The 19,533-nt window shown below is 40.3% G+C and overlaps 2 protein-coding genes and 1 long non-coding RNA gene across 6 annotated transcripts in view; 1 reads left to right on the forward strand and 2 right to left on the reverse strand.

The window, feature by feature from the left end:
- Positions 1-754: 754 nt before the first annotated feature.
- On the reverse strand, positions 755-1,440 carry LOC132541226 (uncharacterized). Its single transcript, XR_009552394.1, has 2 exons — positions 1,103-1,440; positions 755-796 (listed from the first exon to the last, which is right to left on the reverse strand). It is a non-coding gene; the product is annotated as an uncharacterized LOC132541226 (long non-coding RNA).
- Positions 1,441-1,574: 134 nt separating this feature from the next.
- WARS2 (tryptophanyl tRNA synthetase 2, mitochondrial) overlaps positions 1,575-19,533 on the forward strand; it is an 87,340-nt gene continuing 69,381 nt past the window's right edge. For 3 of the 4 annotated variants that reach the window (XM_007534685.3, XM_060201797.1, XM_060201799.1), the window contains exon 1: positions 1,575-1,681. In XM_007534685.3, coding sequence (XP_007534747.1) covers positions 1,592-1,681 — 90 coding nt within the window. In that variant the 5' untranslated portion in view covers positions 1,575-1,591. The remainder of the gene's footprint in view (positions 1,682-19,533) is intronic. The other variant, XM_060201798.1, reaches the window with a different exon arrangement.
- On the reverse strand, positions 11,492-11,899 carry LOC103124000 (large ribosomal subunit protein eL28-like). The gene has a single exon (XM_060200986.1). The coding sequence runs from the start codon at positions 11,882-11,884 to the stop codon at positions 11,492-11,494; it is 393 nt and encodes a 130-aa protein (XP_060056969.1). The 5' UTR covers positions 11,885-11,899.

Genomic DNA, 19,533 nt, shown 5'->3' on the forward strand with positions numbered 1-19,533 from the left:
AGATTTTTTTTCCACATAAAGACAGATAGACTTGGAAAGAGACACAGCACCAAAATTTCATTCAGTGCACAAGCCCAGTCCCCAGGCTTGTGTGCAACCTGGTAAACTTCTTGCCAGCTCACTTTAGTCATTTCTGAGGTAATACTGCTCCAGGCTGACATTTCCAGATAGAGAAGGAAAGATACTATAGTACAGCTTTTGACAAAGCAGTGGGGGCTTGAACCAGGGTCACAGCACAAAGCAAAGCAGGTACACTTGCCAGTTGAGCTATTTAGACAGCTTCTTCCCTTTTTTTTAAGGTCTTAAAGCTATACCTTTAAACTTCATCATCTAATCACTTTCATACCACAGACTCTACCTAGTAATCTCAAAGATTTCCTTGATTTCAACTACCATCTGTTTTTATAATACAGCTCTCTTTTTAGTACCAGATTCATTATCTACCTCATGGCATAACATTTGGAAGCACTACACCACCTCAAATTTGAGACAAATTCAAATTGATTAGTTTGGTTGAAGAATGAGATTTGTCTTAACTCCCCCCCCCCCCCCCCCCCCCCGCGCCTCCTTTTTTGGGCAGGGATGGAGGGTAGTGGTGGTAGCCTTCATCCCTACAACTCCTTTCCTGCTTATATAACACAAATCATGCTTTGAATTTCACTAGTACTTTGTACGACTCTCATGAGATTTTTTTAATGTTTCTAACTTTTTTTCTTACCCTGTGTTGGATTTCGGTTTCTTTAAAAAAAAAAAAAAAGCATTAGCATCTCTTATTCCACTCATCTCCATCCTTTCCCTATAGAAATGTGGTAAATACAACACAGGAAATGTGGTAAATACAACACAGGAAAATTTTTTGACAAATCTCTTTTAGTTATCTTTTACTGAGAGATTTTTAACTGGGCAGTGCTCCTGGGGGGGTGCATTATCAGAAGTAGGAGTACCAAATTAACTTTTCTCACAATTTAACCCCCAACACAAAATAATTTATTCAATTATCTACTTCCTGAAGCCTACCCTGGAGCCAAATTAAGGAACACTGCTTAACACAAGGGTCTTCCCAATCTCAGTGCTTGCTTTAAGAGCTAAAACATTGAATTACTTTTTTGTTTTAATCTGCTGCTCCACTAAGTCGTACACGTTTTTTCAAAGCAAGATGTCTTTGTGTCTTCAGAACAGGGCAGACAGTAAGGCTCAATAAACATTTGCAAAATGAAATAAGACTACATAATCTCCAAAAATCTTTCTGTCCTTTGAGAGGATTGGAAAGGTCCCCATGCAGAAAAACTTTTGAAAAGCTGCCTCTGGTTGGCCCAGATCCCAGGTGTTGCTGTTAACATTCCCGAAGAAGATTCAACTTCAGAGAAGGCTGCGCAGTAACTAGGTCTCCCCAAAACCGCACAAAATGTTAGGACGCGCTTCCCTCTAAGTCACCTGCTCCTAAAGGAAGCGACTACCTCCGCACTATTACAAAGCCCAACCCTCCAGGTTATACGCATGCTCAGCAAGCACCGGGGTGGGGGGTGGAGGGGAATGGAACTAGCTCTCAAGGCAGACGTCATTCTAACCAGGACGGCCCCGCCCTCTCAAGATGGCGCTGCGCTCAATGCGGAAGGCGCGTGGATGCTGGAGCTTCATCCGGGCACTTCATGAAGGACCCAAAACTGTCCCCGCTCCCCAGGTAATCGCCCTTCTTCCGCAGGCTTCCTAAGCCGCTAGGTCCTTCTCGTTCTCCTTCCCACCCTCCCAGTTTCTTCTCTGTCTCAGTCTCCTCTCTAGATGTTTCTCTGAAAGGTCACTTAAGACTGCCTTCCTATACGGGGCGTGCCCACGGAACTAGCGTGCGCCGAGACGTCATGCATCATTGGTGGGCAGGGCGTACTGCCCGGGTCCGATCTCTGTGACGTCACAGCTGTTGCCGTGCAACACGAAAAGCCAAATCCTGAGCAGAATTAAAGACCCTAGGGTGGGTCTTCCTAACTGCTTTCACTCTGTGCAAAGACTTTTGTCCTCTTTTGTCCGACAACAAGTTGTAATTGGACAAAAAGTCTTGTCAGGCATTGGACAGTTTAAATCGGTGCAGCTGTTTGACGTCTCACTCTGGCAGTAAGGTATTTGAACAAATGTCAGTGCTTCCACTCTGGTTCATCATTGCCCCAAAGTAGACCCCTATAGCATCTTCTGTGAAGGCATGAAAGCAAGCTGCCAAAGTGCTTCCTGTTGTCTTGCATCTGACAGCGCTTCTGTTACCATTACTCTTGTGAGGAAAGATGACATGACCTTCAACCCATCGTTTTTGGAATTTTACTCTCATAGAAAAAAAAGTACACACACACACACACACATACACACAGGTCTCATGTAACATATATAGCCACATAAATGTTTTGTATATATGCTTTCGTTCTTTTATCTGCTAAATGTCTTCCAAATGCAATTTCAATGTGATAGGCACTTTGACACACACCTTTTGGAAAATTACTGTCTGCAAACTAGAAAGAAACTTGTGTGAGAGAGAGTATTAGGTTGTTTCCTGGCATTCTTGTATATTCATTGTCATAATGTCTAAGTTTGAGGACTTTCGATCATAATTGGTGTATTGAAAGGCATAGTAGATAGACGTTAAGAAATCAAAGGTCACAGGCAAGGGTGAGGTAGCATAATGGTTATGCGGGAGACTCTCATGCCTGACTCTCATGCAAGTCCCAGGTTCAACCCCATGCACCACCATAAACCATAGCTAAGCAGTGCTCTGTTTAAAGAAAAAAAAGTCAAAGAATTTGCCGCTTGCTAACATTATGGCATTCCAAGACACTTAGTTTGTCTGGATTTATTTCCTTTTAGTGAAATGGGTGAAGGGGAGGTTAGGCTTTTTCTACACATTAATGTTCCTCCAAGCTTTGGAAAATCATGATTATGAAGCAAATGTAAAGCAAATTAAATTATGAAATCTAAGATTTAAGTTCCACTTATTTTTCTAATTGTTCCATAAATTAACACTTTTATTTTACTTCATTGATATGGGTCTCATAAGAGTCTTGTAAGGATAAAAGGAATATACCAGAAAACTGTCAGTAAAGCATCCATTTAAATATTTCAAATTTCAGACAGTAGTGCTAGGTAAGAGTTGATTTTTTAAAAACCCTATCAAATATTTGAAGTTTGAGAGGTTGATTCTGCAGAACCACAATTGGTTGATTGCTATGTTTACAGCTAATGGAACTTTAAAAACTAGGCAAACAGAGTAACCAAGCCTTAACCAAACTTCCTCATTTCAAACTCAAGAATTGAGGATATCATGAAAAATAGAGAATCAAAGAGTGAAATGAAAGAATATGGAGACCACAGAAAATTTCCCAGAGAATTTTTAAGCCACTAAATCATTATAAATGTTAGAGAAAAATTTCTTAAGCCTTTATTAGGGTTTCAGTAGTATTTCAGTGGCATTTATGCACCCGGTTATCTTAAAAGTTAAACAAGTGTTAATCTAGATTGTTTCAAGATGTCAAATTTCCAGAGCAAATAGTGTCTCCAAATCTTTTAGCTCTGAATAGAATAAAAAAAATGTGAATGAAAGCACTTTAGGAGAAGTATAGTTCAAAAGCACTTTAAAAAGAAATATTAATTAGGAGCCAGGAATGTGACTTACTGGTTTAATGTAGTACCTGCATGTTTGAGTTGGATTCCTGTCTCCACTTATGCTTTCTTTCCTCTCTCAGTAATAGATCTAGCATTTTAAAAGTATATATTAAGAAGTATAAATCTACCAGTTTTTCATGGATTGAAGATGATGGTTTGAAAAACCCATGCAGTATTTTGAAAGATCAGTTGAAAAAAAATTTACGAAATCATATTTATAGTGTGATTATTATATTTGTAAATACACACTTATATTAAATATATGCACAGGTGGGGAAAGCCTAGAAGTAAACCATGGTTTTCATTTTGCTTTGGTCTTCTACTAGATGAAAGTTACTTTTCTTCTTTAACTTTTCTGTATTTTTCACATGTTCTAAATTGAAAGTATATCACTTCTAGATCCAGAATAAAAATTTTAAAACATGAATCTCCATATGAATGCATAGTTGTTAATATCATCTGTGATATTTTAGGTCTGTGAGAGAGATACTTTCCCATAGTGCTATTATTAAAATAGACTAAGAAAAGGACTACTAAAAATTTATGGCCACTTTTTCTTGTATGTATCCCCTTCTTCTCTTGAGAAGCTCCCTTTGAAGTCAGAGATTTTGTGAACAGATGCAGAAATATGTGAAGGAAGAATTGGATTCTTAAACCAGATGCATTAGACATTTTTATGATATCTCATAACCTTTGTAGAAAACAAAAATTATTTTTCAAGGGTGTACTATAATAAAAAGAAATATATATTTATCAGATGGGTGATTCTATCAAAAGCCAAGAGATAGCCAAGTTGCTTGTGATTAGTTTTGACCATGCAGTTACTCCGTAAGGTGAGAAGTAAAAGTGGATGAACCATGGCAGTGCTTTGATGAAAACCAGTTTCTAAAGTATACTGATTGCTCAGTGATATTAAGTTTTCTTTAAAAAAGCAAAATCTTATTCAATAAGCTTGGTATTCAGGAAGCTTTAGTTATCTGAGAGGCAGGCTTTTGCTCTGCAAAGCTGGAAATAGGCTCAAGTTCAAAATAAAACAATAATAGGGAGAAAACAGGAGTAACAGTGTATCAAGCTGTACTTATTATGAATGTCCATAGTTTATGTGGACCCAGTTTATTTTGCCAGGTGTGGCCTGACAAAAAACTGTTGAAGTCTGACAAGATGAAACCAGTAAGAGTCAGAGAGACGAAATCTGACAGTTGTGTTTAAATGCTGGTGGCGTTAGGTAAATTTAAGCCTGTCATCATTTGCCAAACTTACATAGTCCACATTGTGCTGACTACTCTCATATAGATTGTATTGTGTAAATAGTGAAATATTGATGGCTAGTGGACTTTTGCAAGAATTTGTAATCATTCAGCAGAAGTATAAAAGGTCCACATTTTTATCACAGTAGAGCAACACACTTCACTATTAACTGTATCCAACCTGATTTTGGCCAATATTAAAATGCTGTTCCTACTGTTAATGGCTAATAAGTATGTAGGGATTATATTTGATTCTCACAGGTTTTTAAAAGATATATTTATTAACATAAGTGAGAAAAACAGAGCATTGCACTGGCATATGCTGGGGCTCAAACTGAGAACCTCATGTTTATAAGTTCATCAATCTAGCCATTGTGCCAACTCCCAGGCCACACGATTAGGCTACTTTTTTTAAAACAATGTTCTTTTTTTACCATTTTATTTATTTAAACATTTTTTAATCTAGTTTCCCATTTTTTGCCCTTGTTGTTTTTTAATTTTTATTGTTATTACAGTTATTATTGTTGTTATTGATGTTGTTGTTAGATAGGACAGAGAGAAATGGAGAGAGGAGGGGAAGACAGAGAAGGGGAAGAGAAAGACACCTGCAGATCTGCTTCACCGCCTGTGAAGGGACTCCCCTGCAGGTGAGGAGCCGGGCCTTGAACCCGGATCCTTACGCCGGTCCTTGTGTTTTGCGCCACATGCGCTTAACCCGCTGTGCTACCGCCTGACTTCCACCATTTTATTTTTAAATAATTTTAGATTTGCAAAGTCAGTGCAGAGTATTCCTATTTATTCTTCAATAAATTAGCTAGATGGTACTTTTTTATTTATTACTAAACTAACTTATTACTAAAGAAATTTAATTTAGCTGTAATTTTTTTTTTAATTTCACCAATTTTTCTTTTTGGTACAGAATCAAACCCAGTACCTCATGTTGTATTTAGTTACTTGTCATGTCTCCTTCAGTCTTTGGCACTTTCTGAATATATATTTGTTGGAAAGGCAGTGCCTTTTCTTTTAGTTTTTTATTTTATTAGTGATTTAATAATGATCTACAAGATTATAGGATAAAAGGGGTCCGATTCCATACAATTTCCACCACCAGAGATCCACATGCCTTCCCCTCCACTGGAAAGTTCCCTTTTTTTTTTTTTTTAACCCCTGGGAGTATGGACCAATGATCATTATGAAGAGCAAAAGGTGGAAGGCCTAGCTTCTTTAATTGCTTCTCCACTGGACTTGGGTGTTGACAGGTCGATCCATACCCCCAGCCTGTTTTCATCTTTCCATAGTGGGGGTGGGCTCTGGGAAGGTGGGGTTCCAGGACACATTGGTGAGGTCGTGTGCCCAGGGAAATCTGGTTGGCATCATGATAACATCTACAATTTGGTGGCTGAAAAGCATTAAGATATAAAGCAGAACAATTTGTTTTGATAATCAGGAACCTAAAGGTAAGAATAGAGCAGATGAGATCTTCATGTTAGAAGATGTTCAGAAGTCTATTTTAGGTGTATTCTAAGGGGTCCATGACTACTAATTTTTGCCTGAGTCCAACAGCTAGCATGTAGGTAGGCTAAAGGTATTGTCTGGGAAGATGATGCTAGAGTTGAGAATAGGACTAGGGAAGAGAATAGTTCCTGAATATGAGAAAAGTATATAAATAACTGTTAACTGTAAACCTCGTCTATCTGACCTAGGGCCCATGACTACTCATATTTAGCATAGGAGCCTTTGTAACTTTTGCATCCCTGTCAGTCTGTTCTCCCATTCCATGGTCACAGCTAGGAACATTCTAGGCTGCACTCATTTTGGGACCATTCTTCCACATGTGGCAGAGTAGGCTGACATAGTCTCCCCTCAGAGAGTGGGGTATATTCTACCATTGTTGTTCTATATTGAGGGCGAGGTCCTGTAGAGGCCCACAAGAGGGTTTATGAGGATGTTCCTGATGGAGATGACCAATGATGGTGGAGGTGGGGGAACTGTTAGAGATTTAAGCCCATCATATCTATGTGTAAGGCTCAGATCTGGGTCTGTGTTGTTGTTTATTTACTTACCGTTTTTTAATTCTGTTTTTAGTGATTTAATATTGATTTTAAAATTATGAGATAATGGGTGTAATTCCTCACCATTCCCATCACTGGATTTCTTTGTCCCCATTTTCTCCATTGGGACAAAGTTCTCCCAAGGTTACAAATATGGGTTGACTATTATTTCTGTAACTATTTATTTATATTTATATATATTTTCCCTCTTTTTTTTTTTAGGGTCTTGCCTTCTCTTCCTTTCTAAGTCAAAACTACACCTACTTCTGAATGTACTTCCTTATTTACTTATTTTTATTGCTACTAGGATTATTGCTGGGACTCCATGCCAGACTATCCACCACTCCCGGTGGCTATTTTTTTCCTTTTCCTTTTTTATTTCTTTTTCTCCCCCACCCCCATATTATACTTGATAGGACAGAGAAAAGTTGAGAGGGGGAGGAAAGATAGAGAGAGAGAGAAAGAGAGAGAGAAAGATAGACACCTGCACACCTGATTCACTGCTTATGAAGCACCCCTGCAGGTGGGAAGCAGGGGCACAAACTGGAGTCCTTGTGCATTTAACCATGTACACCACCACTTGACCCCCTGTTTATTTATTTCTGAAAGATTTATTTATCTCATGAGAGAAGAGAATGGAGCACTGATGTGATATGTGAAGTGCTGGGATTAAACACATGCCCTCATCATATGTGCCAGGCCCGAGCTCTAAGTGCTAAACCACTTCCCAGCTGAAATTTCTCTTACAGAGATTGCAGTATAAGATCTAAGGTTTCATCCTGGATTTTCACAGGTGAAATTTACTTATCTGGAATAAAGTTGTTCTACTATTTTGAGACACTAGGTGCACAGAGATCATTTATAGGCTAAGAGGTTATACACTGACTCCAGCTTAACTTAATCTAACTCTACTTTGGCATGTGTAGTTTTCTCTATATATCATTTCTTAATAATAGTCTGTCTTTGATTCCCAGTCAAAAGCTTATTGCTTTTTTCTTGACTTCCTGGCTTACTGAGCAAAGCAAGGGCATATCTATGCCTTTGCACTGCCCCATCAATCTGAATTCTATTGGTCCTGTAATCATTTATCAAAATTCAACTGCTGGCATATAGTCTCTCTTGAAATGAACCTACTTTAGCTAAGCTAAGGAACTTTTTGTTTTAATAGTTTATGTATTTTAATGAATGGGGACACCCCAGAGAACTGCTCAGTTCTAATTTATGGTAGTGCTAGGGATTGAACCTGGAACCTCCGATTGGGGTTATTGCTGAGGCTTGGTGATAGCACTGTGAATCCACTGCTCCTGGTCACCATTTTTTCTTTTTTATTTGAGAGGACAAAGAGAAATTGAAGGGGGCAGGGAGGAAAGATAGTGAGGTCAAGAGAAAAATAGACACCTACAGACCTGCTTCACCCCTCCTGAAGCTTCTGCTTTGCAGGTAGGGAGTGGGGCTTCAAACCCAGGTCCTTGCACACACAGTAATGTGTGTTCTCAACTGAGTGTGTCATCACCCTGCCCCATGAAAATCTTTTTGCATAACCACTATGCTATCTCTGGAAGCCCTGACTAAGTATTTTTAAACTGCATCTTTGTCTTCTCTAAAGTAGTAGAGCTACCCTTGTCATCCACACTAGGTTCTTGGGTTCGAAAGCAATAGAAATTGACAAAAAGTTAGGATTTTCCAAGACAAGGTTTATTGGGAGTTTTACTGGATGATAAAGGAGACAGCAATGGAAGTTAAACCCACAGACTGACATTTGAGATGGTAGTGCTGGTGTAGTCATTGATTCAATACATAAAGAGCCTTTGCTTAAGCCACCAGTTGGGACTGTTATATCAGGAACTAACAGCTACAGGGGTCTCTGTTATTTTGCACTTGGCCTGTACACTTCCTGCTGTGTTGAGAGTGCTCTCTAGAGCCCATTTCAGAATGTAGGATTATTTTCTGCTGCCACCTCAGCACAGTCATGTAGTGGTCACTGGCAATAATGATGTGAACGCATGTCCTGTAGGGAAGTCTCTCACTCCACTTAAAGGCAACTTTGAGTCAGAGGTTCCCTTATCCTGGCACACGGGGCACTTTATTGGATCATATTTCAGGTAGCGACAGGAGGGAGGATGCTAAATTCAGTTTCTCTGCTATCTCATCTTGACTTTTAACCCATAGAGATTCTCTTAACTTCCACTTCTCCACCCTTTACTCTCCACAGTGGCAGCCTGCAGGAGTGTTGCTGTGTTCACCTTCTTGTCTTAATGTCCTATGTCTCCTTGCTGTGCCAGGCAAGCTCACTGTGGATAGAGCCCTGACTGACCTTGACCATGCTGCTTCATGTCCCAGGTCCTTGGGGAGATCATTGTAGATTTTTCATCAAGATATTTGATAGCATAAAATGAAATAACAAATCTCACATTGTAAAATATTTTAAATGGAATGTTTTTTTTAATCCATTTGTAATGATGATGAATCTAAGTAGGTAAATAGTAGCATTCTTTAAAGTTCAATTTTAGTGGTTTTTTTTTTTTTTTTGGAGGCCCTGTTTTGATAGAACTATGATACTTTCAGTTACAAACATGATGGTGGTTATGGAAGGGAGGTAATTAGTTAATTTATTATTGCTCTAATAATATCTCACAAGATTTTAAGATTATAGGGATGTAGTTCCACACTGTACCCACCACCAAAGGGGGAGATAATTTAATGACTGTGTATCCTATACAAGCCTGGTTTAAGCATTTGACATGCATTAGCTCATTTAATCCTAAAATCCAGTGAGGTCAGTGATGATACTGGCCCCTTTTATAACTAAGGATATTGAGCACATTGTCACATAGCTAATAAGTTAGAGCCAAGATGTGAATTCAGGTACTCTGATTCTAAGGTGTGTCTAAAAACTAATAAAATGAAATTAAATTCTTAGGCAAAGAGGTTCCAGGTTCAATCCCTGGAACAATCATAAGGCACAGCTGAGCAGTGCTATCATTAGAAGTACATAAAGAAAAGAAGATAAACATAAATTCTGAGCAAATTATCTATGTTAACAAAGTGATAACTGCCTTGCAACTTTTAAATATGTTCCACAAAAGTCACTTAAGTATTTTACCACAGTGACATGCAACATAGAAATTATAAATCATCCTTCTTTGTGACTCATCCTATAGTCTTGTTTGGCTCAATGAATTATGAGAGAAAGAAGCAAAGCCATCTTGTAAATTTATCTACATGTCTCTATTTGGTTAGTAGGATTACTGTCTCTGTACATAAGGACTTTTAACACAATGAGTCCCAAGGTACATGTAGGAAGTTCCGTTTATACACAACTGTACGCTATAGCTAAAAGGTCAACCTGTGCTTAGCCCTGTGGCAGAGAGGAGGCGGTGAGTGCCTAAGCTGATGGATGACCTGGGACCACTGTCTTGGGTCTAGTTGGCTAGAGTATTTCTTCAAGAAATAGCAGAGGAGCAACAAAGCAGGAAGATGGAAGAAGGAAAGTCATAAATACCTGCAGGGCATAAAGGTTTTCCTCTTATTCCAATAAGTTCTTAAAGAGGCCTAAGCAATAATTGTATTAAAGGGAATTAGTACCATTAGTACATCGATAAGGACGCTGTTGTAGCTTCAAAATTAACATAAAACACAGTTGGTTTTTTTATACACCAAAGAGCTTCTCATGAACTTTTCCTTATATTCCTCCTTGAACTTCACACAGACCATTCTATCAAATATTCCTTTGACACAACTCTTTACTCATAGAGGCATGATAAGGAAGCGGAAAAGGTAATGAGTGAAGGGAATTGAAGTGAACTCAAATCCCTGAAGTCCTTATCTCCATGTGGAGAATGGTCTAAACAGCCAGTTCATGAATTTGCTGGAGGAGAGAAGAGGTCCTTTGGGTTAGGGATGTGCAGTATGAAGAAGTGCTACGGGATTGGTTATGGACTTTATGGAGCCCTCCCTTACCCCGTCTGGCCCTGTGTGCACCTTAGTTACCAGGCTATCTAGATTGTGAAGGAAACTCCTTCACAAACAACTTTGGGTTCTCCAATGATTAGCAATTTTCCAGTCATCCCATGCCACCCAGCAGTGAAACATAGTAACCTAGAAGAGCAAGTGTCTGGAGTAAACATTCATTGAACCTCTGATGTAATCTCACAACTGAATGGCACTTCTATAAGAGGAAATGTGGTAAAGCAAATGTCACCTGACTATTTGGGTCAGTTCCACCACTGACTAACTGATGCTAGGCAGTACACCTGACCTCATTAAATCTCAGTTGTGAGATTTAATCTCATTAAACTAAATTGTATAACTTAGATTCTAGATCTTAAAATGTATATAAATTCCTTTGGCTAGTGCACAGATCCCTGCCTGATGCTGATGATTTCTTCAACAACAGAAAATTCTGCTCCTCTACCCTTCTTCTCCTTTTACCGGTCTTAATATTTCTTTCATTCTCTCCAGTCTCTAAACTATTCTCCCTCTCCTATACTATATTTTTTGAAGGTGGGAGAGAGTTTTATTGTCTAGGATGCTCAGGAGCTAGCTCTTGGTGGGTCAGGTGCTTTTCCTCTTGACCATCACAGGCTTCTGACTGCACAGGATGGCACTGGCCCTGCGGATGGCGCCCATTCGCAGGTCAGGCCAGTACTTGTTCTTGCAGATAATGTGGCGGATGCTGCTCAGGGTGGCCCGGGGGTTTGTGTTGATGGTGCTCACATAGGAGGTGGCTGGCTTCCACTGGTGAGTCCTGTGCTTCATAATGACCACCATGCCTTTGCCATCAGCAGCCGGCTCCACGCCCACCGTCTTGCAGTGGATCAGAACACTGTAGCGGAAGGAGTTGGGGCCCTTCAAGTTGTTGAGCTCCATGCTATAGGTCTGCTTGTTCCTCTTGATGAGGAAGCACGAACAGTTCCTCTTGACTGTCCACTGCAGGTGCGCCGACATGGTGGCAGCTCCTCTCAATGCAGCTGCCGGAGACGAAGAGGCTGCAGAGTTTAACTGGAGGTAGTGGAGATCGAACTCAGGGCCTTGTGCATGCTAAGCACACACTCTACCACTGAGCTATACCCTCATCTATTCTCCCTCTCCTAAACTATATTCCCTCTAAACTGTTCTCTCTCTGCTAAGAAACAGCACTGCAATTGTGTTATTTCCCTGCCCAGAAATCGTTGTGGGCTTCTCATAAAACTTAAACACCTTATTGCTCAGCTTTCTAGACCTTTACAGACTAGATATCCAATGTATATTTTAGGTCATTACTATCACATGTCCATCTTTTGCCCTAGAGAATTTTCACATATACTCAGAGCTATTCCCTTTTATTCATTTATTAGTGTCACTGTCTCTCCTTGGAAATGACTTTGTTTATTGGTAGAGATAGAGGCAGAGTGGCAGAGTAAAAGAGACCACAGCATTAGAGCTTCCTTAAATGTAATGGGGGTTGGGCTCTAACCTGGGATGCACACATGGCAAAGCAGCACACTATCCAAGTGAGCTATTTTGCTGGCCCTTCTTCCTGTTCTTATGTGCCTGTATTCTACCACTCTTTAAAAAGCAAACCAATAACAACAACAAAACACCAAAATTTGTAGCTATATGCACTTTAGAAAACTTTGTCCGAAGCTGGAAATAATTGCTTCCATTTTGAAATTTTATAGGACTATGCACCTTTCCTATAAAAACTAACCCATCCTTCCTTAATATTCTATCTCTGGGAGTTGGGCGGTAGCGCAGCAGGTTAAGCAAACGTGGCACAAAGCACAAGGACTGGCTGGATCCCGGTTCAAGGCCCCGGCTCCCCACCTGCAGGAGAGTCGGGTCTCTTCACGGGCGGTGAAGCAGGTCTGCAGGTGTCCCTCTGTCTCTCTTCCTCTCTATCTCCCCCTTCTCTCTCAATTTTGTTATTGGATAGACCAATAACAAATAAAAAAATATTCTGTCTCTGCCTGTTGACATTTATTTGCTTTAAGACAGATGGAGAGCACCCTCTCTAATATTTATGAACTTTGTGACTGCTATAGAAGAAAAAGGTTTATAATAAATACCTTGTTCCTCATGTACAGACTTAATAGGCAGCTATTCAATAGGCAGACTTGACTAGGAATGTGTTGTTCCTGGAAGCATCTTCCTATTGTGAAAGGCAGGGTGGGAAGGATTCTTTCTGTTGTTCCTGTCTTATGATAATTACATATATGAGAAAAATTATGATCTACAATTATCTACTACAGTTATGATCCCTGTATGAGAAAGAGTTCAATACATATTCAGTGAAAATGAAAGTAACATTGATAAGATTTAAGAAAGTGCCGCCATAGACTGCTTCTTGACTTCAAACTATTTGTGTATTTTTGTATTTAATTATAGAAGATATAATGTTTTTTAATAATATTGCAGTCATCTTACATTTTATTCCTTGAAAATAGCTAGTGGCAACTGAGTAGTTGGTAAAGGGAATTTTATTTATTACTTGCTTATCACCTGATTGTCTAGATGTTTAACAAAACCCAAATCAACCTAGCATAATCACAGAACTATCACAAAAAGCTGTGCCTGTTTGGTGGTACTGCGGGGGAAGTGACTGCACATCTTCTTGATTTGTCTTTGACTATTGTGGCCAAACATTTTGTTAAGCCCAGAACCAGTTGTACCCATAAATCTTAAAAATGTCTTAGAAATACCAGCTTTTCACCATTCACATTGTTTTTCACATTCTAAAATGGAACAGAAATTCTTTTGCAGACCATGTGGCCTTAATTTTGATTGGGAATATATTAACATATCTATAACTTACATAGAGAAAGAGTTTATTCTTCTGTATAAATAGCAAACTTTTGGGTTAGACTTCTATAATGCCTATCTCTTGGAAAGTCAGTGAGTACCTTTACAGTAACAGCCACCTTCTCCTTGGATCACTCATTGGAAGGGATGGAGAAAAGAACGAGTGGCTCTTCAAACAAAACAGGAGCCGTGACCACTGCTTGGATTACTGGCAACTGAATAGCATGCAGATGTGTGTTTAATTTAGGGATTTTTTTTTTAAGTCATGTAAAGTGGGGAAAATACTTTAGAAAAATCAGAACTTTTGAACCTTCTCTAAGTCAAGTTCTGGAGAAGTGGCCAGCATCGATGCATGATGCCCTTGGGTCAGTCCCAACGCTGGTTAGACTGGTGCTTTGGTTTCTCTTTCTCATTACAAATAAGTAAATAACAAAGTAAATAATAAAATGATTTTGAACTCTGTAGCCAGAGTTTAGTGCAAGTAATTCCACCACTTACTATTGTTATGTCCTTGATAAGTCACTTAACTTCTCAGGGCCTTAATTTCTTCATAAAGTGAGACAATAATTATATCTATATACCTTTGAGAACTAAACAAGTTAATATTTGTCAGAGTCTAGAATAGTACCAGAAAGCCAGGCCAGTGGCCCAGTGGGAAAGATGTTGCCTAGCAAGCTAGAATGATACTAGAAACTTTAGATGTTAGCATTAAATGATTAAAAAAAAAATATCTATTTATTCATTCCCTTTTGTTGCCCTTGTTGTTTTATTGTTGTTGTTATTGATGTCATTGTTGGATAGGACAGAGAGAAATGGAGAGAGGAGGGGAAGACGGGGGAGAGAAAGACAGACACCTGCAGACCTGCTTCACCACTTGTGACGTGACTCCCCTGCAGGTGGGGAGCCGGGGGCTTGAACTGGGATCCTTATACCCGTCCTTGCTCTTCATGCTACCTGTGCTTAACCCACTGCACTACCGCCTTACTCCTGCATTAAATGATTTTTAAAAGTAAACTCTTATTTTATTGCCATCAAGGTTATCACTAGGGTTCAGTGTTGGCACTATGAATCCAATGCCCCCAGTGGCCATTTTTCCCCCTAATTTTTATTAAGACAGAAATTGAGAGGAGAGGGTGAAATAGAGAGGGAGAGAAAGATAAGACACCTGCAGACCTGCTCATGAAGCAACTCAGGGGCTTGAACTCAGGTCCTTGCACTTAGTAATATGTGTGTTCAACCAGGTGTGCCACTTTCTGGACACTCATTAGATGACTTTTAAGGGATTGATAGGATGTATTGTAGGGCTTTTTTGCCTGAGTCTCTGAAGTCCCAGGTTCAGTCCATAAACCAGAGCAGAGCAGTGCTCTGGTAAACCCCCCCCCCTCTGTTTTTCTCTGTATCTCTCTCACTAAGATAAATAAAATTTAAAAATACCTAATTTTTCCTTCTTTTTTTAAAAATGGATGTGATGATAGTTGAGGGCCTGAAATTAGAAACTACAGTTTAGGGGTCAGGTGGGGTGGTGGTACTCCCAGTTGAAAACACATTGCCATGTATGAGGATCTGGGCTCAAGTTCTGATTCCCCACTTTCAAGGAAAAGCTTCACAAGCAGTGAAAGAAGTCTACAAGAATCTTTCTTTCTCTTTCCCTTTCTGTCTCCCTCCCCTCTCAATTTCTGTCCTATCAAAATTAAAAAAAAAAAAAAAAAAAGGAAAAGTAGCTGTCAGGAGTGGTGTATTCATTGTGTAGGCACTTCTTCTTCTAGCGTTTGCCCTTCTTTCATAGCCAGTCAACAGCGTCAGGTTGAGCCTGATGTAAAGTTTCGAGACCTCCTTTGAATCTGGAGAGGTGGCAGTCGTTGACTATGTGGGTCATAGTCTGTCTGTAGCCGCAGGGGCAGTTCGGGTCATCTCTGGCTCCCCAGCGATGGTACATAGCGGCGCACCGGCCATGGCCTGTTCGATAGCGATTGAGGGCCCAATCATAACGTGCTAGGTCAAAGCCGGGTTGACGCTTGCAGGGGTCTGTGATGAGGTGTTTGTTCTTTACCTCAGCTGACTGCCAACTCTGTTTCCAAGAGACTGGAACAGAGAAGTTCAGTGTAGGCGTAGGGGACCAGATTGGGTGACGAGACGTCAAGCATTGGACAGGGTGGGCGAAGATATCCGCATATATTGGCAGGTCCGGTCGAGCATAGACGTGGGAAATGAACTTAGATGATGCCGCATCCCGACGAATATCTGGCGGGGTGATGTTGCTAAGAACTGGCAGCCATGGAACCGGGGTGGAACGGATGGTTCCAGAAATTATCCTCATGGAGGAATATAATTTGGAATCGACCAAGTGGACATGGGGGCTACGGAACCATACTGGGGCACAGTATTCTGCAGTGGAATAGCATAATGCCAGAGATGATGATCGTAGTGTGGAAGCGCTCACGCCCCATGAGGAGCTGGCCAGTCTTGCAATGATGTTATTCCTCGCGCCCACCTTTGCTGCAGTTTTTATGAGATGTTTGTGAAATGACAGAGTGCGATCGAGAGTAACGCCAAGATAGACTGACTGGGCTTCATGCCGGATTCTCGTACCGCCAAGCTGCACATTAAGCTCACGCGAAGCCGAGGCATGGTGTAGATGGAAAACAGATGATACCGTTTTTGCAGTGCTAGGGATTAGTCGCCATTTTTTACAGTAATCAGATATCAGAGACATGTCTTTCGTGTTTCCTCGAGGATGTTGAACTTGGATGCCTGAGTTGCACAGCAGATGTCATCGGCGTAGATGAACTTCCTTGAAGAAGTTTCTGGGAGGTCATTGATGTAAATATTAAATAGTGTAGGAGCCAGAACAGAGCCCTGGGGGAGGCCACTTGAGACAGGTCTCCATCTGCTAGACTTGTCACCCAGATGCACCCGGAATCTTCTGTTTTGGAGAAGAAACAATATAGTGTTGGCCACCCATGGAGGCAGGCATCTTGAGATCTTGACTAGGAGACCACGGTGCCAGACCGTGTCATAGGCTGCTGTGGGATCAACAAAGACAGCACCCATCTTTAAATTCTTCTGGAATCCATTTTCAATGTAAGTTGAGAGGGCCAGGGCTTGTTCGCAGGTAGATCTTCCTGGGCGGAAACCAGCTTGGGTGGGTGATAGGAATTTCTCTGTAAGATGAGAAATTCGTGACAGAAGCAGCCTCTCATGGAGTTTGTAACACACAGAGAGGAGAGAAATTGCTCTATAGCTGGCGGCCAGTGTTGGGTCTTTCTTTGGTTTCAAAACCGCTATAAACTTCGCACGACGCCAAACTTTGGGCATAGACTCAGATTCCAAGATGTGGGACAGGAATGAAGAGAGCCACTTCTTTGCCGCGGGACCCAGGTTAAGAATGAGTTCTGGGGTGATGTTATCATAGCCAGCAGCTGTTCCTGGTTTAACCAGTGTAGGCACTGACCCCCAGCAAAAAAACAAACAAAAAAAGAAAATCCATAGAGCAGAGCAGTGTTCTCTCTCTCTCCTTCTCTCTTCTCTGTTTCTCTCTCACTAAGATAAGTAAAATTAAAAATACCTAATTTTTGCTTTTTTTTTTTAAATGGATACGAAAAAGAAAGAAAGAAGAAAAGAAACTCCAATTTAGATTTATGGATTCTATATGCTTTAAAGTTGGAAACAAAGATCTTCAGTTACTGGGGTGTGGAAGTGAAGAATAAACTCTACAGCCTTGATTTGGGATTGAAGATTTTGCATGGCTATTGAGATATACTTGAGCTCAGGCTAAATTGAGCATTAGGATGAAAGAGATTAAAAGTTCTGATTTCTAAATAAGCTTAGAGAACAGGTATAGTGTGAACAAAAGTATGAAAGGGGAAAGTAGAAGATGGCAGACTGGGGACAGTATTAATATTTATGATTTCAAAAACTGAACAATTCTGGGTCTCAAGTGTGGCATGAAAGTAAATGGTTGAAGCTGAAGTGGACAAACAAATGTATTGAATGCTAGTGCATTGGATGGGTAGTCTTCCTGATAACTGAGATCTCCTGAATACTGGATGTTAAGGTAGAATCAGCTTCCTAAGCCATGAACAGCTGAGGAGAGTATTTGAGAGGTTGAAAGATACCAAAGGCTTGGACTGAATAACTGTAAGCATCTGCTCTTCTAACAGTTGTGTAGTCAAGTAAGACATTAGACCATTTGTGCCCACCATATCCTAAAGACTGTTTTAAAAAAAGACTGTCCAGTAGAGTATTGTTTAAATATGTGTCCTCATGAGCTTTGTCTTCATCACTAATCCAGGAGAGTAATATGGTCATAAATACTTTGGAGCTGAGGAGATAGCTCAATGGTAGAACAAAGGACTTGGAAGCATGAGACCTCGAGTTCCTGCCTACATTGCATATGCCAGAACTGATTAGTGCTGTGATGTCTCCTTTATTTTTTTTCTCTCTCTCTCTCCCTTTCATATGAATAAGTAAATCTTTAGAAATTATGTGTATTGATGCAGTCATCAAATATTGAAAATGTAAGGGTTGGAGATACAGCAATAAAGAGTACCCCATAATGATCCTAGGTCCATACTCCCAGAGGGATAAAGAATAGGAAATCTATCAAGAGCACCAACAAAAATCTTACATTCCAGAGGGAGAGGCAAATACTAAATGTGTAATTAAAATAGTATATTTAGTGACGAGAAGTGATATGAAGAGAAAATAAGTCAGGGACAGATGTTCACTGCCAGGGGGTGATAATATACCTATTTAAATTGGGTGAGTGGTGGAGGCCTTCAAGAAGATGACATTGGAGGAAAGAACTAAAAGGGAGGAGCATATGTAGTAGGTGGATCTCCAGGGAAATACTGGGCAAATACAGAGGCAACAAGAATTGAAAGTTGGGACCAGGCGGTGGCCCACCTGGTTAAGCACACACACTACAGTGCGCAAGGACCCGGGTTCAAGCCCCTGGTCCCCACCTGCAGGGGGAAAGCTTCACGAGTGGTGAAGCAGGGCTGCAGATGTCTCTCTGCCTCTCTCCATCTCTATCTTCCTTTCCCCTCAATTTCTCTCTGTCTCTATCCAATAAAAAATAAATAAAGTTAAAAAAAAAAAGAATTGAAAGTCATTGTTGAAGATCAGCAAAAAGGCCAACATGGTTAAAGAAGGCTGAGCACTTTATTAAGCTACTGTTGATAATCTTTTCGGCACCGGATGCTTTTCTAAGCATTTTGTGAATATTAAGTTACTTAATTCTCATAAAAACCTTCTAGATCAATGGTTTTTGTGAATAGCAGGGTAGGATGGCCCAGCCCCCCTTCAGAGCATGAGGTAGTCCTTAAGTAGTTTATAGTGAGGTATGGTCTTAAAGTAGCCCACAGGAGGGCTCATAATGATATTCCTGATGGAAGTGACCAGTGATGGTGGAGAGAGGGAACTACAGATTGGAGGTGTAGACCCATTGAATGTATGGGAGAATCAAAGAATTTCCTGACTAGGGCCCCAGGTGATGGGGTGGCTTGGTAGTGACCAGGAAAGCCATCATTAAGTGAGCCGGTGTCTTGCCCTTTTCCATTTTTGTAGTCTTTTCTTTACCTGACAAGCTTAGGCTTTCTCCCAGTTGTTAATGAGTGTCATTTCTTATATCCAAACTGGTATTAGGATTATGGGGTCTGGCCTCAAGTTAGGGAGGAAATACACCTAGGATTTTAGTGGGGTCTAAGCTAACCTAGAATTTTACTGCATTTATTTGGTAATTCTAGTAAAGGTTGCCATAGATACAGTAGATGTCCTTTAGTTGATATTTTTTGCTAGTATATCTCTTGGCTAAC

The sequence above is a fragment of the Erinaceus europaeus genome, chromosome 11 (genome assembly GCF_950295315.1).
Source record: "Erinaceus europaeus chromosome 11, mEriEur2.1, whole genome shotgun sequence".
Lineage (NCBI taxonomy): Eukaryota > Metazoa > Chordata > Mammalia > Eulipotyphla > Erinaceidae > Erinaceus > Erinaceus europaeus.